Source organism: Nymphalis io, chromosome 4, assembly GCF_905147045.1.
Source record: "Nymphalis io chromosome 4, ilAglIoxx1.1, whole genome shotgun sequence".
NCBI classification, from domain to species: domain Eukaryota; kingdom Metazoa; phylum Arthropoda; class Insecta; order Lepidoptera; family Nymphalidae; genus Nymphalis; species Nymphalis io.
In genome coordinates this window covers 6,994,508-7,017,624 of record NC_065891.1, presented here as the reverse complement: position 1 = coordinate 7,017,624, position 23,117 = coordinate 6,994,508, and the positions used below count along the sequence as shown (strand labels likewise).

The 23,117-nt window shown below is 32.2% G+C and overlaps 1 protein-coding gene across 6 annotated transcripts in view; it reads left to right on the top strand.

Moving 5' to 3' along the window:
* Positions 1-23,117, top strand: part of LOC126768237 (teneurin-a) — a 110,106-nt gene that overhangs the window by 77,671 nt on the left and 9,318 nt on the right. For all 6 annotated transcript variants that reach the window (XM_050486221.1, XM_050486216.1, XM_050486217.1 and 3 more), the window contains 9 exons: positions 3,894-4,141; positions 12,263-12,382; positions 12,462-13,139; positions 13,238-13,432; positions 13,520-13,729; positions 13,813-13,998; positions 14,128-14,274; positions 14,375-14,582; positions 19,373-19,492. In XM_050486221.1, coding sequence (XP_050342178.1) covers positions 3,894-4,141; positions 12,263-12,382; positions 12,462-13,139; positions 13,238-13,432; positions 13,520-13,729; positions 13,813-13,998; positions 14,128-14,274; positions 14,375-14,582; positions 19,373-19,492 — 2,112 coding nt within the window. The remainder of the gene's footprint in view (positions 1-3,893; positions 4,142-12,262; positions 12,383-12,461; positions 13,140-13,237; positions 13,433-13,519; positions 13,730-13,812; positions 13,999-14,127; positions 14,275-14,374; positions 14,583-19,372; positions 19,493-23,117) is intronic.

Here is a 23,117-nt window from a genome sequence, read left to right as displayed (position 1 = left end):
CTTCATAAATGATAGGCCATGAATATGAAGCACTCTTAAATAAAATCTTACAGGTTCAATCGAATCGCTTTCGCCTAGTGCACGCGATTCTTACAAAATCTATTGGCTTTTAAAATTTGCATTTCTTGACATTACCATAATAATATCTTCAAACGACAACTCCGTAATAAAAGGTTATCGCCATTGCATACAGGCTCACCGTTAGCTATGGAAATTGGAAATGTTCGTCCTTCCTAGCTCGGGCGTCGCTTGGATAATGGAAATTGTTTATCACTATCAAGTTTCTGCGCGTGAGCACGATTATTTACGTGTGGGTCCCCACAGTCTGCGAATAGACAGTAATTGGCCGCTTATTCAGTATCGCTTCCATTCATTCTGAGGATAATACGACCGAGGCGCATTATGAAAATAGATAGCGCAGCATGAAAATTTGTTGGAACATTACAAACTTTTCACTAAATTTACCTAGACAGATATAAACTGTCAAAAATGTGAATTATAACATATGTATGTAACAATATATATATATATATATATATATATATATATATATATATATATATATATATATTAATTACGGTACGGATAAAGATTTTTCTGGTCATGGTAATATATAAAATAGAAATGACTTGAACCGAAATACGTTAAAGCGTATATGCTGCCAATTTTATTTAATTAGCTCTTCCGCCGCAAGATTAATTTCTAGGAAAATGATCTCCGCTATATATATCCATGTGTGCGAACTCACTAGGCGCGAACCGCACTCTCCCATTCATGAATCAACTTCAACGTTACCTAACAGAACCCGAGGCGACTAAAACAAACACAGTGCTATGAGGGTTATTAATAAGAGAAGCGAGTTCAACGATTTCCAGAGTGCTGTATTTAAATCCTGACATCTTGCGTTGGATTGCTCAAAATGCGAATTTATTACTTCGTATAACCTACGCATTCAACAAGACCTATATCAGCTGACAAAAGTGGATATTTATGGTTCCATTTATAAAATAGGTATAATTTTATACGTTCACTTTATTGTATAAATATACTAATGTTATAGACTGATATGTTTTATGGTTGTTAATAATATTCTTTCTGATAAACAAAATTTCTAATTAGTGAACCGATTTGACGAATGTTTTTAATTAAAACAACGGGCGTGATCACAGCCAACCGGTACCTTCCAAACATTCTCGTTTAAATACTTCTATTTATTAAAATGATTATTTTTATCTTGTTTCATTGACAGATTTCTGTTTCCCGGTGCGACGTTTTTCAAGTGTGACATTCCGTCTGGTTACCACATGTATAATGAATGTTTACAAAGATTGGATAATGATGGAATTACCGCTTTTTTTCTGAAACCACACTCCTACGTTTCGGATTTAATTAGCTGTCTTAATATTACACATCTGATTGATTGACTGCCTCTTGTATATAAAACTGCGAAGCTCCAGATGCCGCAGTGGTGAAAATCAGCCGGGAGATCATAACCACTCAACGATATCAATCATCAAATTACATAAATAACCTTTTCATATCAATAACAATTTGTCACAATAATATTGTTTAAATCTGATCATATATATTTAAAAACTACTTGTAAAATTACTCGTTTCGTTTCTGATACTTATAATAAACGAAACTATAGTTCTATAAAGCTTTGCATTAAATTTTTGATTTGCGATGACGATCGGGTAACACGAACTAGTCTTAAATCATCGTACAAATTCACGATCGATACTGCTTAGTATGTATGAATTCTCTTTCTATGGAGATATTTTCACTTTTAACGCCTTTAAACTTTTATTTCAGGCTATCATTAAAATATAGTACTTCTTGCCTTTTTGTCACTAAAATAGTAAAATTAAAGTACCTACAAAAAATATTTAAAACAAAAATAGGTACCTATCTATACTAATATGATGTATCCTAATAGATAATACAATGAATCGATTCCAACAATCGACACCGCCATCGCCATTGTGTGTTCGCGAATCTGTAATTAATGTTCATTATTCAATTCATATAGCAATTACTCTTAAGATTTCAAACATAGAAACAATATGTTGAATAATAAACGACTTATTGTAATAGCCTTTACATCAAAACATATATCTTACAACACAACAAGTACGTAGATTGTACTTTTATTTAATTAGAGAGAATAAACTATATATTTCATTGAATACCATCCAAAACTCAAGTTATCAAATCATTATGTTTCGTTTTTGAGAAAACATTTGCAAAGAAATTCGGTGTAATTATATATGGAGCTATCCAGCGCGGACCTATATTTAAGGGCACGATGCAATAAAAGCACATCGCTGTCCGGTTCATTCCCGCACGACTGTGCAAGATAAATGGACGGTAGAGAGCGGCCGCGGTGAAGAAGACGCGTTCTCACGGCCCGTGCCTGCATTTTTCTTTTTTTGTTTTATCTGGTTTCCGAGTTAGAGGTCGGCCAGCCTGCTTGAAACTAGAAGTGACCGCTGCACGCGCGATTATAATGATAAAAACTGTGCGACTGTGGCGAGACACGGACGTCTAACGAGTTTCTATCCGTATCTGTCGTGAACACGTACATTTATCGAGTCGCTGACAATTTTTTCTTTCATTCCTTTGACTATTTATAAAAAAGTTATTTACCGTTATCTTTGCAATGGAAGTTTTGTTTAGAATAATGATGTATCGGGATCATTAAACAAAAATACGAGGAGTGTGTAAACTGCAAACTCTCATTTTAATTAGACACGCCTCTGCGCTGCACAACACCTCATTATTTACCGCTTCATTAAGAGCTCACTCGCGACGAGAGCCTGTCAAAATCCTAACGAACACCCGTCGTTCGCTTGACACATCACGACAATGTCCTACAATAGTCACTGTCGTCAGCTCCTTTAATTGCCTTAGTTTCCCCTCCTTTAATTTTCTATAATAATGTCTGCTGACGATAGCAATTTTAGCTTTATAATACGCAACCCACTCAACAATGATTGTACATCACCACATTATTGCTTTAAACAATAATACAGTTCATCTCTTTTGGTAATGCGCGGATATGACTTGCGACGGTAATGGCACCTACGGGAATTACAAACTATAAAAAAGCTAATAACTATTCATGTTAAAAAATCAATTTTGTATACAGTTACAAATGGTCGAACAACACGAATAGTTTCTGAAATGATTACATAGGTTTTATAATAAATATTACAGTTATTAATAACTCTTATCCAATTAAACAGCATTTTGTATAATGTGCAAACTAAATTTATATACAATAACAGTTCAATTTTCACGTCATTGTTATGTCATTATACAAAATTCTAGTTCTTTAAAGTCTAATAAGTAATTTTTACCCAGTATATTCAAAAGAAAATGTCGGTGCAGAGCACTTCGAAACAAATCTTTTGAGCGTCACGCTCCGCTCTCGCTAAATTTGGACCAATTATTTCTATTTTTTGCTTATCCCTTTTATCTATAGGTCATTATAATAGCGTCAGTTGGTGGGCGCATTGAACGCGTCGTGACCATATGTTTTAACTCCAGCCTTTAAATTCAGTCGACAGCAAGCTTCGGCTAATTGATTAATGGTTTCTTGAGGCGGACATTTCATATGCCCGATTATAGTTTTTTGTCGGTGCAACCCTGATAATGATACGTTTTGATTGCATCAAAAAATTTGACCATATGGCGTGGAACGTTGATTTTAGCTGTAACAGTTGTTTCGTCGTTTAAGCAAATCAGGCAGGTAGAGAAAAAAGGAAGAACGGTTTATTGTACCTGTCATATTTTTTAAAACTTATTTTTTATATTAATACTAATTTTGTGTAGAATTAAGAACTACTTCTATCTCTTACCTATAATAATGTTATATTTACTTTCCACAGGATGGGCGGTACTGGCATGTCGAGCGGTATGGGTGGTGGGACCCTAGGCCACTGCCAGCTCGCAAACCAACCGCTAGTGATGCCAGTGTTTCCCCTGCGAGCCAGTCAGCCAAGCCCTGTACCAGTATACTCCCCTTCTCGCTTCCACATAGACAAGCGATGTCAGCACCGATGCACATGGAAATGCTTAGCCATAGCCATGATATGTGTCTGCGTTATCCTGGCGGCTATGCTCGCCTACTTTATAGGTATGTTATTATATATTATTAAAATTTACAAAGTTTATAGGACGTAATAGTATATATTATCATATATTTCTCAGTATGCATTATACGTGTAATATATCTATATATATAAAGGTGTATATGTATATACTACTGATTTATTACTAAATACAATAATTTACATTTTTCTTATTTTTATATCTTTAAAGAAAAAAAAAACAAACTTAAATACAATTTACTTCACACACAACAAACTGCAAAATAATAACATTTTTAGTATAATCGAGACATCTGATTTTTTTATGTAACGATAAGTTGTTAAACCGCTTTTGTAAAATTATATTTTTGAAAAGTACACTGGTAATCTACATGAAATAACATAAATGGTTAACGATTGTTAAAATAAAACGGACATAATATTATATTTCTAATATATCATCGTTCAGTCCCAGCGGGACATCAAAATTATTCGTTAGAGAAAATTGTATGAACTCATTCGGAATGCACGTTAAATCATTAAAGATATATTATTCTAATGATGTTGAATTACATGTTTAATTTTTAATCAATCATATATGATATTTTTGTCTTTAAAAAATTATAGTTTTATTTTTATCAAAATCGATGAGGACTTCACTAGAATTTTATAGAAGTAACTTTTTTAATTGTATGCATACAATGTCGTTACAAAATTCAATGCTATTATTAATGAAGTTTGGTAGGGTTGTGAGTGACAATTAAACGAAATTCTACAAGGGGCTCTTCACTTTAACGCGACTCGTGTTGGCAACATTCCTAATGTAACGAACTTTTATTCACACGTAATTGGAATGCTAATAGTCCAGCAATAAGTCCGATGATATGTTGTAGTCATTCAAGCTATAATTAATAGAAACAAAAGGGACAATATTTCAATGTTGATTAGAAACACGTTTGATGCTTAACTATGAAAAGCGGATAAAACTTCTTAAGTCAGTATATGTAATTTTAAAAATGTAGGTCTGTTTTTTTATCAAAATAAATAAAAGAAATATAATGTCGAACTACATTTAAGATTAGTCGTACTTACATTTTAAGCCTGCAGGGCTTCCTCCAGTAAGGGACAGATTTAATCTTTTCTGATTGGAAATTTATCCAAAAGGAGCGATGGATTACATAATATGTCGCCTTGCGGCTACAATCTGCAGAGAGCACTGCAAATGTAAGCATACATACTGCATTGGGCGGATATAGATTTTATTTGCTTTATATTTTTACACATTATATCCTATATAAAAATTACATTTGAAAATAATGAACAGAAACTTTTGACATTTAATAACTTACTAAAAGTTATTGAATAAACATCGACGATACAATAAAACTTCAATAATAAAGTTTAATTTCAATATCTTATTTGGTATTCAAATGAATTGATCAAACATCGCTGTTGCAACAACAACAGACGTCGACCATTAGTCTTTCATCATTCTTTGTTTAGATCTCCGAACATTCACAGAGAACGCTATAAAAAATAAACAAACATCAGAAAAATATAAATGATGCGCCTAACCTGAGGCAACGCGGTGCGTGCCTCGGGCCCTCACTCCTGTGTTAGCGCGGTTATAAATTATCTCATACTTTCACGTCGCTTATAATTTAACTACGGATATATCGCCCAATCGCAATCTTGACTTAACTTTGAAACGACGAATAATAATTAAATTTATACTAAAATATTTCCACGTGAATCGCAAACTGGGACTTTTTTTTAGAATTCAATCGCTTTTTAGTTGTCAACAAACAAATTATATCATCGAGTAAAAAGTATATTTGGAATCTTTAAAAGTATAAATTATTACCACAATTAGCGTTGTGCGGTTGTTCTGATGCAAAAACACATTAATTGCTGGATGACACATTGTGATAATTTATTGCAATCGGCGAAATAATTCGAGCTCCTTGATTTACATTCCTTAATTTTGTGATTTGTACTTTTGCATATGACAACGAACAAAAAACAACAATTTAAAAAAAAATTAAAACAAAAAAAAAACCAAAATCGTTATTCAACAAGGTTGCGAAAATACGTAATAAGTCAAAATTATTGCAGAAAGATTTCACTTAATATCTTCACATATTTGAAATCCTTTTTTAATATATCTGTAGGTATAAATAAGTTTTTTGTAACTCGATATTTAGCAAAGAATTTTGTTTTTTTAAATTTCGGTAGGAATTTTTAAGGAGACCTGAATTAAACAGCATAAGCAACGCTAAGCATTAAACTACTATTTTTTTTATATGTATATATACATATTATATAACATTTTTCGTATATTAAAAAAAATATATGAAAACACAACACGTTCATTTATACTAGTTTGTTCCTTAAAATATTTTGTAACACCAATTAATCGACCGCACGCAAGTTCTTAGATAAAACTCCTAACCACAGACGCATTAAAAACATCGCAAAAATAGCATCAAAGTCGAATCGACCGCTAGAGATAACTACATTTAACCTACTTACAGTTCAAGCATTCAATTCGACGCTAACTCATATAAAGCTGACTTGAAATATTTTGAGTGACCTCTTAAGATATAAACATAAAATATGAAATAAAAAATTGATTTTGGATAATACGAACAAATTATGACTGTTAAATTGAAAAAGATATAAAAACACACTTAAGTCCAATTGTAACTGCTATCATATATACTACGAGTTTTTACCTACTCATAACGAATTGAAAGAAATAATATGTCGCTGGCTGCAACATGCAATTTATGTTGAAATCACCCTATAATGCCGTGTAATATTTCATTTTTATTTCTCTTTCTATTATCGTCTTTGGTACAGTGACCGTATACAAAAAGTTATGAGATTGTCTACAGCAATGTGAGCAGAATGCTATACTTAAAATTTTATATAATAAAATTGATTTTATTCATTACGATATTTAAATTTATATCAAATACTATTCCTATGAATTTAAAAAAAAAAAACAGTGTCAGTATTTTATCAATATAACAAATATTTATTTAAATAAAACTTATATATGTATATTATAGTACCAAAATTATTACTCAATAACACCATATTAAATTATGGTATAAATAAAATCTGTATAAAACCAATTTCAATTAAACTCGGTCAACAATATTTGAGTTTTGTCTATACTATTGTTATTTATGTGCACGAAACACGCCACGTAAAAGCTTCGACATTATCAATACGTCGATATCAAATAATTACGTCCATTTGATGATTAACGACGTAAAATTGATATAAATGATTGTATACATTAATGTAAGGAGAAATAAAACAGTTATATTATTATTATATTTCAGAAAAAGTATATTAGCACCTAATTATCTGGTTATGTGCTATACTAAAAGAATAAAGGTATGAAGATCTCTTATGATAAAGAGATAATTTGGGTCTTATTTAGATAAATATATAAGATACATTGAGTTTCAAGCACAAATTAGGCACATGAAAAATAAGTAGTACTCACTCGGATTTGAACTCGCAATCTTTATTTAAAGTTTACATGCTCTAGTCACTGCTTACTCCACTCAAAAATTTTATATATTTTTATTGAATCACCAAACGTGCTTAGAGATTTTTTGCATTCCTTTTTTATTCCACAAAATTACTGTTGGAAACTTACGACACGTCAAAAGACGTTTTTTCAAGTCATTCAAGCTCAAAGAAATTCTTCTTTTGTAAAATACCATATCCACTTAACAGTAATTCGGACGTGTTTATAGGTGCTTAGTCGAGAGAAAGTCCGAGAGTTGACTTGAAGAAAAATAAAAATTACATTTTCTTCGTTTCTTTAAAGTAATGAACCACCTCAATGTAATATGTTTCAAGTCAATGGGTCTTATCGTATCGGATCTCGCTTCATTTAGATATGCATTAAATTGTAGGGACAGTAGATAAGCCGTGTGTCGCATATTGATGCGGTACCGGTACCTTTAAAGAAATACACGTTTTTTTAATTAAATAACTTATACACCTTCAAATCACCATATTTAGATTTCTTCGATATATTCTGTAATCTTACGAGATACCGAAAGAATAGAAAAAATGTCGTCTTTATATATTAGGTAGCGGTGCTTGTTGCTTTAATCATTCTTTCCTCATAAACAAATTGATTTTATATTTCATATGATGGAAAAACTAAATATGTAATGGATTCGTTCCGTAAAATTAATAATCGTTCAATAACTACAAATCTTTATGCTTATAAAAGAGATACAAAAAAAGGTTTACCTAATAATATTGTAAATAAAGTAACGGTCAGTTGGCGTCCGACTGTTGGACAAAGACTTCTCTCCTTTTATATGTAGAATTCTGGCTTAGAGTTATTACATCACGCTGCAGTGCATCTTGGTGGATATACTTATGGCAGACACATGTATGTTCCCTGAGGATGTGTTGCTTTACCTCCAGCATGAAATGAATAAAGATGCGCTTGTCCGGAAATTAACCCGCAATCAAACCCGCAAATTTACTAGCCCATCTGTTCTCCATTAAATTGTACATAACGGATTTATAACATGGCGCCATTATTTATTAAATTTTATAAGGAATACGAAATTGCATAGAACTAAGCGTATTTATCAATTAGGAAAAACTAATTAAAATACCTAAATCACAAAAGTGTAAATGTAGAATATTTAAAATAATATAAAATTTAGAATTTAAAGTAGGTAGATTGTTTTACATGCCTCGTAAAAGTTTTTTTGCTGTTCGATAGTTGAAAACTTGGCCAGCATAAAAGTAATTAAATTTTACGATTAAACTTTAGGACGTATCACGTCGTAACAATAATAAATGATATAAAAATGTTATATTTTAATTTCTTAAGGGAACAATTGTTTATAACTTATTAATAATAGTATATTGTTTAATATCGTTATCCAACCTCTGTAACCAGCCGCATAGTAAAACCTCATTAAAGTCTATTCATAAATCTTTCCTCTCATTCCGAATAATCATTTAGTTCCAGGAACACAATAAAAATATTTGTCGAACACGCCTCCCGGCGTTCCGGATATATAGCGAATAAAAAGTGTTCTGTATTTTAATCCGACATAAATCTCTTGATGTACAGTAGTTTTGCTGGTGTAATAAAAAAATGTGAACCATCTGTTGCACCCTTCATTACGTCCAGGCACGATGAATGGGCACGAATATAGCTGCATCAACTTTTTAATGTAATTGAAATTTTAGGAACCCCAGCAATTTTTATTTAAAGTCTCCCTATAACTAAACGCTTAAGTAATATTCGATACATTCGATACAACATGCGCCACATGACAGATTTGTCGCCAAAATGTTTATGTTATGTACACTCATATTTAAGCATGTGTCGTAGACATAAAACTATTGTTCAAGTAAAAAAAGTATCTTAATAATATTAAAAGGTCCCATATTTCCCAGGTCGGGCCAATAAAAAGTTATTGGGTTTTTCTGTCAGAAAATCTCAGTAGCAGCCCGGAGTCTGGAAGTTCGAAGTGTGTACACTCCCGTGCCTCGGAAAGCACGTAAAGCCGTTGGTCCTGCGCCTGAACTCTTTCTATCGTGTCCTATTGCCGTCCCATCGAATTATGAGAGTTAAGAAATAAAAAGTGCACCTGTGTTTGCGCACATACTTGTGCATTATAATATCTAATGCGTAGTTTAGTAGTATTTCGGCCGCCGTGGCCGAAATCGATCTGGAGGACATTATTATTTTTTAATTATCACTTACGTATATTAATAGAATATTTAGATTGAAAAATTCTATACTATTTTATATCTACTTTTATATCATTACACTATTTATTATTTTGTTGTCTATTGTTCTATTTTTATCTACTCTAACTATTGAATATGTGAAATGAAATAGAACAGAACTTAAGTACAGCTTAATGTCAGCTGCCGACGTCAATATTATATATACAATAAATTGCTGCAAATTAATGGTTTCTTATAAGAAAGCCAAAACCTGTATTGATTTTGCAGTCAACCCAAATGCCACAATTTATATATAAAAATAGTTATTTGTCCATTTAATCACTATATTTATGTTATTGACAATACTTAATACGTATTTATGTTTCATCAGTATACCTCTTTGTAACTAATGTATTCCAATTGTTGATCAAGAACACAAAAAAAAATCTGAAAAATGTACAAAACTTCGTGATACATGCACGTACATAAACAATTTTTTATAACTAAATTTTCGATTAAATTTGCACTTGGCAGAGATAGATTTGTTCTTGTCCACACTTCTTAAAATAGGGCAAACAAGACCTCGACCCTCCGTGAATGTGGATCATATTTACACTAGAGAAGGACGCTATTATGATGTGTCTTATATAATGGAAAGAGATAGGGTGACGCACACGGAGCGGAAGATTTATCACGTGACTAATACCGAGTCAGTGCGACGGCGCGGCTGTATCCCTCGGGACTCTATCAAACGAGTTTGCTCCCCCATCGCACGATGCAATCTATGCTGAATCGTATTACAATAAATTGTATTAACTCGAAAAATAGTACAGATAGCAAACATCGTCCATCTGTACACAATCGTCTCGTGCATCGCTCAGACGTATTCAACGACCCTCTATTTCCTCAGCGCCGTTCTATGACGAAAATTTATAGATTTTACGAGGGATCATCGCGAAAAGACTCCACTTACCACATTGCAATGTATCATTTTTGTGGGAGGAAATTACGTCATCTACGCTTCTATATATAGCTCAATGTTATTAGTTTTTACTGGCTTCAGTTACTCAAAGTTATAGAAAATAGCAACTAAATTAATTTCTAAAGTATTTTGTATGTATTAAATATATTTAATGTAAAGTTAATACATTATATTTATTATTCTCTCCTAAATTCAGCAGCATGGATTTAAAAATCGATAAGATTTATCATTTGGGCTATGAATATAAAGTACTAATTTATCCAAAGATTGTTGTGGTGATAAGGCTTATTGTCGTTAACTATCTACCCTCACCCAGTTGAAGTAAATTGTCCAATTCAGAACCCAAATAGCCAAATGGCGTCAATGCATCGCGATGCTTATCTCTTTGATTCTATGAGATAAATCAAATGACAGGGGATGATGATAACGTAATTACTTTAGTAAATAAATTAAATATTATACTAGATAATCATAAAAAATATATGATCTCATAAAGAATCGTTTATAATATTTATCATCGCATTTCTGTTTTTATTTTTTATCTTTCGGTAATATGTATTCTATAATAAAATGTAAATAGTAATTAATTAAGCTGATTCCGTCTTGGCATTGCGTCAATTAAACCGTATGAGGATTGACACATGGCTTTTATTTAATGCGGTGTAACCAGATCCCCGCTTGCGCGCACGTTCCAAAACAAAATAAACATTGCATCTTTAATGGGGCAGCAAATCCCGATTCAACAATTCCCGGTCGCTTGTAAGCTACATATAAAACTGAGAAATATATCCAATCGATTATACATACAAAGTTATACGTTGTTCTTTTTAAGCTACTGTTTTAAAAAGAGAATAATAAAAATTTTGTATAGGATAAGAAGTACAAGCCTGATTAAAAAATTTATTTGTAGTAGCTATTACAAAATATTTATAAGATTGGACGCCTCAGTCGTTCTATAATTTACAAACATAAAAACCCAAACTTCTTTGAAACCCGTGCTCTTTTTCTTTTAAAAGCGTAAAAAATTATCTTATTAAATTGCTTAGCTGGATTTTCGATCGTTAGTAACAGTTAAATAATAAATAGACAACGGAAAACCCGACAGCAAGAAATACTTGGGAGTAACCGAACCACCTACGTGCTTTCAAGCCGCCCGGCCTGTTGCAACGGAACCAATTGCTTCGTCACAGTGCCACGAAATGCGCCTTAGACTTGCCTCGGTTAATTAATACTCAACGGGACGGCACGACACTTACCCTGCTCATAGATACATCTCTCGAATGTCACATTCTCAAGTGACATTCATTATGTCGCATTACGTAATAAGAGTCATAGCAAGATTATTGGTCTAATATCCCACGGCTTCTGAATGTTATTGATTGAACGATAAAATACATTTTAGACATTCAAAATTTTCTTTCTATATAATTAATTGATTTCTTACTTGTTTCAGCGCTATCGTCAATTAAAACTAATATAGACAATTCAAATTGTATTCTGGTACAAGATGTAAAAGCTGTAACACACTCACATGGGATTCGAGACGCTTTATCAACTTCCTCACCTTCAGACGGTATGTCTAATGCTTACACATAATATCTACGTTAAGTTTTTTATATTGTAGAACAAACTTTATAAAAATAATTTTCCAGAATCTATATCAACATCGTCACTTGGTTGGTCGACTACTGCTGAAGCGGCCTTAGAATCAGCCATTATACCTCAGCAAGCACAACAAGCTGCTCCACCTCCTTGGTCTCCAGCTTTAGAAGTAAGAGAGTTCGATGAACTACATAGTGGCACAATACCAGCTTATCAATTTTGGAGTTCTGAATTTCGTAACAAACAACCTGCTTTCGTTAGCCTTAATTTTACTGTGCCCTGGGGTGCTAACTTTGCTGTCTATGGAAGGAGAAATGTCGCACCAAGTGTCACACAATACGATTTCGTTGAATTTATTCGTGGTGGCAGGGTTGATCATAGACTCAGAAAGAGGCGAAGCCCTCATAGACATGACTCGCGTGAACCAACTTTTGTCGATTTTAATGTTTTAATAAATACGATTAGCCCACTCCAAAGATGGAACCATACGATAAACAAACGATCTACAGATATGCGAGTCAACGTTAGTATACTTCAATATCTCGACACAGGGAGATGGTTTATTTCAATATACAATGACGAACTCCAACCGCATCATGTTGAAATGATTGTTTCTGAAGCTGAAGGCGTGACTAACTCTTGCCCTGACGACTGTTCTGGACACGGGTCTTGCTATCTTGGAAAATGCGAATGTATGGATGGTTTTGAAGGACATGATTGTTCAAAAAGTGAGTCAATATATTTTTACTTATACATAATTAAACTACTAACATGATCTTAATTAAGAACAAAACAAAATGGAGACTCATTGCGTTTTAAATTTTAGGTGTATGTCCTGTTCTTTGCTCTGGTCATGGTGCTTATGCAGGCGGTATATGTCACTGTTCTGAAGGTTGGAAAGGAGCTGAATGTGATATCCCAGCTCATGATTGTGAACCAGCTGATTGTTCTGGACGAGGGCAATGTATTGCTGGACAATGTCATTGTAAAGCTGGTTGGAAGGGCGGAAAGTGTGATGAAGGTTATTATACATTTTCGAATACCTAATATATATATATATTCTAACATCTATTTCAATATTAATAATAATATTGATAATTTTACACAGAGGATTGCCTAGACCCCACTTGTGGCGGTCACGGTTCGTGTGTTCGTGGTCGGTGTGTTTGTCGCGCTGGCTGGCGTGGCGCGGCTTGTTCAGAACGTGACGCACGTGTTCAACGATGTTTACCCGCTTGCTCACAAAGAGGCGTATACGATTTAGATGCAGGAAGATGTGTATGTGATCCATTATATACAGGCGATGACTGTTCTCAAGGTAAATAAATAAAAAAATATATCTGAACAAGTTATACCTGAAAATTAAAAGATATTGTTTTAAAATCAAACAACTTATTACAGTCGTATGTTCACTGGATTGTGGACCTCATGGAGTTTGTGCGGAAGGAGTTTGTCGCTGTGACGACGGCTGGACGGGTTCATTGTGTGATCAACGACCATGCGATTCGCGTTGCCATGAACATGGCCAATGTAAAAACGGTACTTGCGTTTGCACACAAGGTTGGAATGGGAGGCACTGTACTCTACGTAAGTTTAATACATTATTTTTTTTAATTTTTACAATACGATATTGGATAGATAATGTAATTATCAAAGTATGAATCTGTTAAATTTTCCAAATTCAAAATTCAATAAACAACTTACTATAATATCTAGCTGGTTGTCCAAATGGCTGCTCTCGCCATGGTCAATGTTTGCTGGAAGACGGCGTCTATCGGTGTTCGTGCGCTGATGGCTGGGCTGGTACCGATTGCTCTATTGCACTTGAACTATCATGCAGCGATAACGAGGATAATGATGAAGGTAAAGTAAAAAATATGTACTTATTAACACCGTTTTTCTAAAAGAACCCACCTGCATATAAATCGATTGGTCATTTGACATTGGCACTACCGTTTTGAAGATGGCATGACGGACTGCTCGGACTCTGAATGCTGCAGTCGACCAGAATGTGCCGAACATATAATGTGTTTGGCGTCCAACGACCCCGTTGAAGTGTTACTTCGTAAGCAGCCGCCATCTGTCACCGCATCATTCTACCAACGTGTTAAGTTTCTTATTGAAGAAAACTCTGTCCAGAGCTATGCCCATATGGACGAATATTCTGAAAGGTAAGTAATTAGTTTTTATAAAATGACTGGGTAACACCAATTCACTTCATACGTGAAAGATATCGAAAGTTAATTTTATTCAAAACTTATTTTAAAAGCGATATCTTTTACTCGACGACGGCTTAGGATTGACCTATCGGTTTTGCACAGTTATAAATTGATAATTTGCACTTACCAATATGAGTAGATCCGTATTATCATCTCCATACTCTGTAAATCCGTTAAGAACAAAAACTATGATGACATAATGTATTTAGGAACTAGCACCTTAACCAAAATAAATCCTTTTCATCTTCCTTAACCCCTCCAAGGATTTGGTGTGGTTATTTTTTATTTTATTACAAAATTGTTTACTAAATTATTGTTACTTTCTCATCTGGTGGAAGTGTTTTGATTTTCCTATTTTTTTATTTTTTTGCGAAAGCAAATTTATTGATTTATTATTTGCAATCCCGGCATGGTTAATAATTATTTAAATAACATAATGTTTTTATTTATATTTTTTTAACAATTTATTTTTTCACACCAGATCCGATGTGTTGTGTATTGTCTAATGTTTATTCCTTGTGTGTGTCTTACCCTACCTGTTTGTCTAATAAAAATAAAAGCGTCTATTAAATATGATAAAATAAATATATTTGAATTCAATCTCCTGAGCGCTCAAAGCTTTCGAACAGTTTTGTTTGTCTTTCGTCAAATATGTAGATATTTAACTTGTAGTCATATATGGCTCAAATTATGATAGATTTATTGTCGTTAATATTTTAAAATAAATACTACAACTAATATAATAACAATAACATGAAAATTGATAATTGTAGGTAGATTTTATTACTATTTTCTTTCATGATCTGAGTCTAACCAATTCAATAATTAAAGTAATTTTTAATCTAAAAACCAGCATACATCACGTTTCATTAAAAATATGATAAGATCTCTTATAACAACAGAATAAGACAAAGCAAAACTGAATAAAAAAAGTAGACAACCCACCTCGCTTTATATGCAAAAGCGCCTTAAAAGTTTGTTTGCATTAAAACACGAGCCGCTTAACTATTTTATTTGTGTTGGAAAGTCTGGAAGGGTTATATTGCGTTCTGGCATTTGTTTCGTTGGGCCTAAATAAATATAACACTTTAACCTTTGCGCGCTCACCATCTAGCATGTACTTTTATTCCGTGCTACCGTTCGTATTATAGTGTAAAATATCTTGGTGCAACCTACAATTTTTGTTCGATTTAACCATTATATAAATTAATGTCATTAACAAAAATTTAAATAGTGGTGGTGTTGTTCTAATGCAAACGGGCTTTATTTCTTAATCAGTACTGACATATGGGAACAAAATTAAAACAATAATTTAAAGCAAGTGTTAAAACGCAAGGTAACCAGCGTAGACGAGCGCAATCGGCCGCACCGATTGCAAATCGGGGTGGGGTTGCACTGAGGGATGTAGGTATCTGTGTAGTAATCTGTCCTGTCTTTCTGTGTCCCTGTGCCGCCGTGTGTCCGCCACTCCTAGCGAGTTCTGGAATTCCTTTACACCATGGTAAGTGTCAGTCAGCCCGCCCTCGCCCCTCAGTGTTCAGTATCTGTTAACCTATTCCCTTTTGTTGCGATTCCTGCATATGTGTGTAATGCCAACGCCCGCCGCTTGCCTTCTAACAGGCAGGCGAACGGCGATACTAACGCTTTTCACTTTTCGTTTACTCCTTTGTCTGTATTCGTTTCATTCTCTATGTGTATGTAACATCTGTATGTCTGTCTTTAATGTTCTTTGTGGTTGCGACAAAGTCCTCGGATGCTTTATCGTAAATCACGTAATTGTAAGAACTCGTACCATTTGAAATATTATTTGTCGCAACCACAATTGTATTTTTGTAATATTTGTTCTCGTCTACTGTGCTTTTATTATTGCTCACATATACTTATGATATACTTTTGTTATACTATAATAAAAACCTAGGAAAATCATTTACGCTTTCACGCAAAACGTTAAAAACACATTTTGGTTAGGTGTAGGGCTGTAATATATACGAATCAAGACGCGAATATATCATTAATCGAGCAAATTTCAGCGAACACGCAAATTTAGCTTCGAATAAACTTACCCTTTTATGTGTTCCTTACCCTTTGTCTGCGTCTATCATCTGTTAACCAACCCTTTACCCTCTGCCCAAGCTCTCTATGTGTTTAGATCCTAAACCTGTAACTAATAAAAACACGAGTTGTTAATATACTTCAAGTACTTCACAGCCGAGATATAGCAACTTCGTCAACACTGTACATTACAACCATTGCTTCCATCAACCGGTCACAAAGTAACAACATTTTAGTATTTAAGACAACGAAATTGGTGCAACAAAGTGATGAATATATCATATAAATATCTTTTGTGTGTGTAATATAAATGTTTTTTCCAGAGTGTAAACTATAATTTAAGATAAACAAACATTGATTTTACTGTATGGATATCTGTCACATTACTTAAAGTCGTTTGAATTTGAAGACTTTTAGCAAACAATTTATACACTTCAAATATAATATTACAATAAAAGGTTATTTTACTTTTACCAGCACGATACGACTTGATAACACGGAATTTATCTGAAATTTATAAATATTAACCATACAAGCAACATATAACCCTATAACCTCAAAACGGTCTCGTTAACAATCTTTACTGAGTAAGTATATTTTATTGTAATGTTCTGTTTTACATACGTTGTTCGTCATTAATATTTCAGAAACATTATAACATAACACATATATTTTATATAATGTTACATTTCAGCTACGAATGGAATTGATAATGAATAATTTTATTTATTTTTAGATATGAATATCGAAGTTACGAATATAGAAATTATCTTTTTTTAAATAATATTTATATTTTTTTGAAATTTTTTATCATCATAATAAAATTGAAACATATCAACTTTGCACGTGGGAAATAGATCTTATACTGTGTCTCATAATCATAACACATCATTATAATTTTCTAAACTATAATAAGCAATATATCTGATATGTATCTTTAATATTTTAAAGTAAAAAAATTACTGCAATCTAAAAAATATTTTAAAGACATGTACAACTTTTAACATTGAACAAACTGTTTTTACCTAGCTTTGGTTTAAATTTACCTGTTTGTTGATTTGTGGGTTACATATTACAACTGAATTTAAAATCATCCTATTAATAGAGCTCAAATTTTGCACAAAATGTTTGTGCTAGAAAACTACAGTCTTGTATAATTTATGCATATAAAATAAATTTAGGCTTGTTTTTAAGACGTTGACTATTTTAAGCTGGACACTGTTGCACTATTTACACTTTGGAAAAGTTAAGTATTATCAACATTCTGTAAATTTAACATTTATCTAATTTGCACCAATTTACGTGTCAAGAGATAGTACTTAACTTAAAAACGTAGATATCAAGTCCTGTTATATCAAAAATATTGACTATGGTCTGTGTGGCAGCTGTTACATGCATAATACCTACATATCTGTCTAGTGAAATTTCCGCTTTCATAGAAAAAATTATTTCTTTAAATTTATAAATATACATGCAAACGGAAGTTTCAATTAGATATTTAGCTAATCCTGAAAAGAGAATGTGCAATGCTAATACTTCTTATTTTATTTTTCAATTTTTATTTTCATACTTCACTTTCACAGATTTGATTGCAAGTTATAAGCATTAGCACGATTACCTCGATTTTTGTTATTGGGGATGCGCATGCAGCGATATGATTCACATAAACCGTTAAAACTTCTTTATTTATATATTCTAATAGATATTGAAAAAAAAAATAATTCAACAAGACACATTTTGCAATCCATAATATTCTGAAGTCAATATTAATAATTTACTAATTTTCATAGGTTGGATGTCTAGTAAATAAATAATCTTGATTTCTGATTTATCAATTCAAATATGTTTTATTACTAATAATATGAGAATTACGATGTAATAATCGTGACTCAGTCACACAAAAGCTGTTTCAATATCAATATTTGAAGCTATTATAAAAACGTGCGTTTGCACAATTGGACATATTGATTTCTATAAAACGAATTAGTATTAGTGTTATTGTTATTTTAGCTGAAAATTATTTATTTATTAATACAGCAGACCACTAAACTAATAAAGTGTTTTTTAGTAAAAATATTATTATTTCTTTCGAAATAAATATTTTCTTAGTTAAATAATTAAAAGTAATTTATTTCTAAATATAAATAGATTGGATATCTAATCAAGAGCTATTTATAACATTTTATAAACTTCGCCAGTATTAAGCGAAGACGAGCTCTATCGAGCTGCTTTCTCAATGATCAAAGATAACCAATTTATCTTACATGTTGAAACACTCACAATAAAAGGACTAACATTTTCCCTAATTAGAAAAATTGTCGGCAGCAATATAATCTTTATTCGAAATAAAATTTAAAGTCATTAAATAGTGAACTTATTTTAAATATATTATTTTGTTATTACATATCAGTAATTTGAATGGTGCAGCATTTTTCTGCAAGTTAAATAAAAATGGATATAAGCATTAGCATAATTTATATTTAAATTACGAAGGTTCGTTCAGATAGTTATTTATTAAAATTGAATATAAAAAAGTACTTTATTTATCAAAATAATAAAGAAACATATTTCTTTAGAAATATAGGAACATAGGAACGGTTTATGGTAATTAAAGCATGTGAGTTGTGAAATCATATCGCCGCTTGCGCTGTGCTCTGCCAACACGAACTGATAAGCGGTGTGATGTGCAGCCGAGTGTCGGTGATGCGGGGGCAGGTAGTGTCGCCGCAAGGGCTCGGCATCATCGGCATCAGGGTCTCCGTTGATCGGGAAGCGAGATTTGGGTTCACACTTACAAGACAAGGTGGATGGTAAGTATTATATAAAACATATTTTAAATTTACAAAATACTCTCCGTGTCAAATTTTGAATTTTAAATAAACATATTTAGTACAATAATTTATCTTCGTGGATATTATTATTTCTAATAGAGCTCAAAATCGCAATATTTTAAATATTATCTATCTGTTTCTGTATTTCAATGAAACTTTGAAATACTAAATGTAACCAAAAAAAGTACAATAAATATTATTCTGGAAAATAGTCTATAGCATAGTAGTAAAAAAGTGGCATTATCGTGTTCATAATATAAGCAAAGAAAATAATTTAAAATAAAATTAAAGGTTTCATTGAGAATTAATTGCATGTAAGTCGTTCAACCCTTAATTCAAAGGAAGACAAGTCTGACGCCGCCAGGTGATGGTACACGTGCCGTCGTAAAGTACAAAGCACTTATACGCCATAGTACATACATTAAACAAAGAGTGCAGCTTGCGCTGGGCCCGTTAACCTTCTATTTTTATACGCAAATACAATTTATTTAGTAGAAATTTTATTTAAACATCACTAAAACGAAAAAAATAGCAATTCTAATAAATTAAAAATAAAAATACATCTATAATTAAGTAATTTTTGCAATTCATTCTTACCATTGTATAATGAAGTAAATGAATAATACTATTAATGAATTAGATAAAAATTGAAATTATAATATTTCGTGTTAACAATCTGCAATATTCCACGGAAACTTATTAAATTTTACGTTATTACGCCTAAAAAACATAAAAGACATTTATAATTCGTAACTTTAAATGTTGAAGTTATTAAATTTACGTTATGACTTTCCCGAATCGCGTGCCTTCCCGTATTTAAAGTAGAAATAACAATCGTTATAAATATTTGATCTAAACAACCGTGTAGACTCTAGAATTCATTAATTTTCCGTTACGGTCATTACGAATTCCTTACACTTAATCGAATTACATAACAGAAACTATACGGATAATAACTTTAATAATACACCATATGAAATTATTTTTAAATTAATATTTGTTTATCTTAATTTTTATGAGGCGTAATAACTACATTGTATGTATGGGCGTCCTTTTAAAGTAATTAAGCTGTAATAGCGGCATTTCGTTAAAATTTAAGTTATTATGCCTGAGAATATGTTAGGGAGTTCATGAATATGCTAATATTTACCCTCGCTCGTTCTCGCAAAGAAAGCATGGCAAAGGTTTTACTTAAATCTTAATAAAAAAACAAACAACGAGAGTGTATCTAATTAGATGGAAATGCATAAACGTTATTTCAAATTAAATATAAAACCCAGAAAAATATTCGTTCAATTATATTATTAACAATAATATATATATGTATAGCAATTATTGGTGATTATGTAATATAGTATTACTATACAAGAACATGAAATTCACGTTTGTCACGTCCATAGTTTAAATTTAAAGCGGAATATACATATTATATTATACACTAAAACTTCTCTGAAATGCGCACGTCTTCTGGTATAAGTTTTATTTATATTGGTTTGGTAGTTTTTTCAGTTAGACATTACAAAACAACTTCTCATTCATTAGTATAGATTGAAAAGTTTTATAACATTGACTTTAGCATTAAACAATTTCACTATAAGTTATTTTATTAATGTCATAATAGAAGTACAAATTATTCACTTCGCGATTATCCTAAATATATATATATAAGTAATTTAATTACGTTATTTAAAAAAAAAATACATTTTTCATTCATTTAAGTGCGTTGATTAACACAACAAACATTCACTATCGCTATAAATATGTGATAGACATATAAAGAGTTAAAATTAACAGCCTGCAATTGTTCCACTGCTGGGTAAAAAGCTCCACTCATTTTTGAGGTATGGGGCTTGCTCCACCACGCTGCTCCAATACAGGTTTGTCGATACACATGGCAGTTATTCGTCCGCACTATGCGGATTTCCTACGAAGTTTTCCTTCACCGCATACTTTCGGACATGAGATGAAGTAATATTTAACACAAATTAAGCACATAAAAATTTAATGGTGCTTTTCCGGATTTGAACTCTGAACCATTGGTTAAGATTTTTATCTTCTAACCACTGGGCTCATACGGTTATATATTTATCCTCTCCTTATTGTTTATCAGTTTTAAAGCTACGTCTTCAGTTCTCGATTGCCTCGTTGGTCTAGTAGCTGGTCCTGGCTTCAAATCCTACGTCGGGCCAATAAAAAAGAATTTATTAGGTGTACACTCCCGTGCCTCGGAAAGCACGTAAATCCATTGGGTCTACGCCTGAACGCTTTCCGGTCGTGTCGGATTGCCATTCCATTGGATTATGAGAGTTAGGGAATAGAGATTGCACTTGTGTACTATATACGTACTGCGCAGTTGGCTAATCTCTCTTGACATTACTCTATAGCCGCCGTGGCCGAAATTGGTCTGGAGGACCTTATTAATATATTATATTTATTTATAATACAACAATATTCCACAATTTCCACATGAATACTTATATCTACTCTAATTTTACTTTCAAAGATCCGATAACAACTCCACTGACATCCAAAACGCCATTTTTTCGCACATCCACAATGAATATCATAGGGTATTTAAGATCTCGCAATAATATCGTTTCAATTCCCAGTTCAATCTCAGTTGTTTTTTTTCTTTACTCCTCTTGTGATTGGAATGGGCTATATCTTAGTTATTTTCATGTGCACATCTTACAGCATTTTACTCTGCATTAGGCATGTAAAAACTCATTTTATTCTATAAAAAACCTGGTCTGGTTATAAAGTATCCTTAGATATCAGCACTCCACTCAGAATGTTTTGTAGTAGGAATAGGTACTTACGGTTATAGCGTTACGAGTTATTAATATGTATATAAATAATAATATTGATTATTCTAAAGAAAATAGTTATAAACATTAATACAATGTTATGTTATGTTAATACAACATTTCAAGACTATGTTACTTTTAATTTAAATTTGATTAGATGAATCTGGAAGTGCTATGTACACTTGTAATTGACATGCATATTAGATATACTATTATTGTTATTAAGTGTGCTATTATAAATAAATGAATAAATATTATATACATACGGCTACTTTTCATACCATTCATTAGGTACCCACGTTAGGTACCGTCCTGCATTTGGACTTTACGCAAAATTTCATAATGATCGGTTGTGTAGTTAAGACGAGAAAGGGTAACAGACAAACATACTCACTTTCTCATTTATAATTTATTTTATTTTTGGTGACATTTACTGGCTTTGCGAGGCTTTGGCAAGCTTGTCTGGGTAGGTACCACTCATCAGATATTGTACCGCAAAACAGCAGTACTTGGTATTATTGTGTTTCTGTTTGAAGGGTGAGTTTGCCAATGTAATTACAGGGACAAGGGACATAACATCTTAGTTCTCAAGATTAGTGGCATTTGCTTGTCCGCCTACTTATAATATATAAAAAAAGGAAATTTAAAAATATTAGTTAGGAATAATATTTAACTAATTATTATTAATATATATTTCAACAAGAATTCCGTAACAAATAGAACTGTTTAATCCAAGATTATATACATACCAAAATAATTAAAATATCTGGTCGTTAGTTTATATGTTATGTTTATCC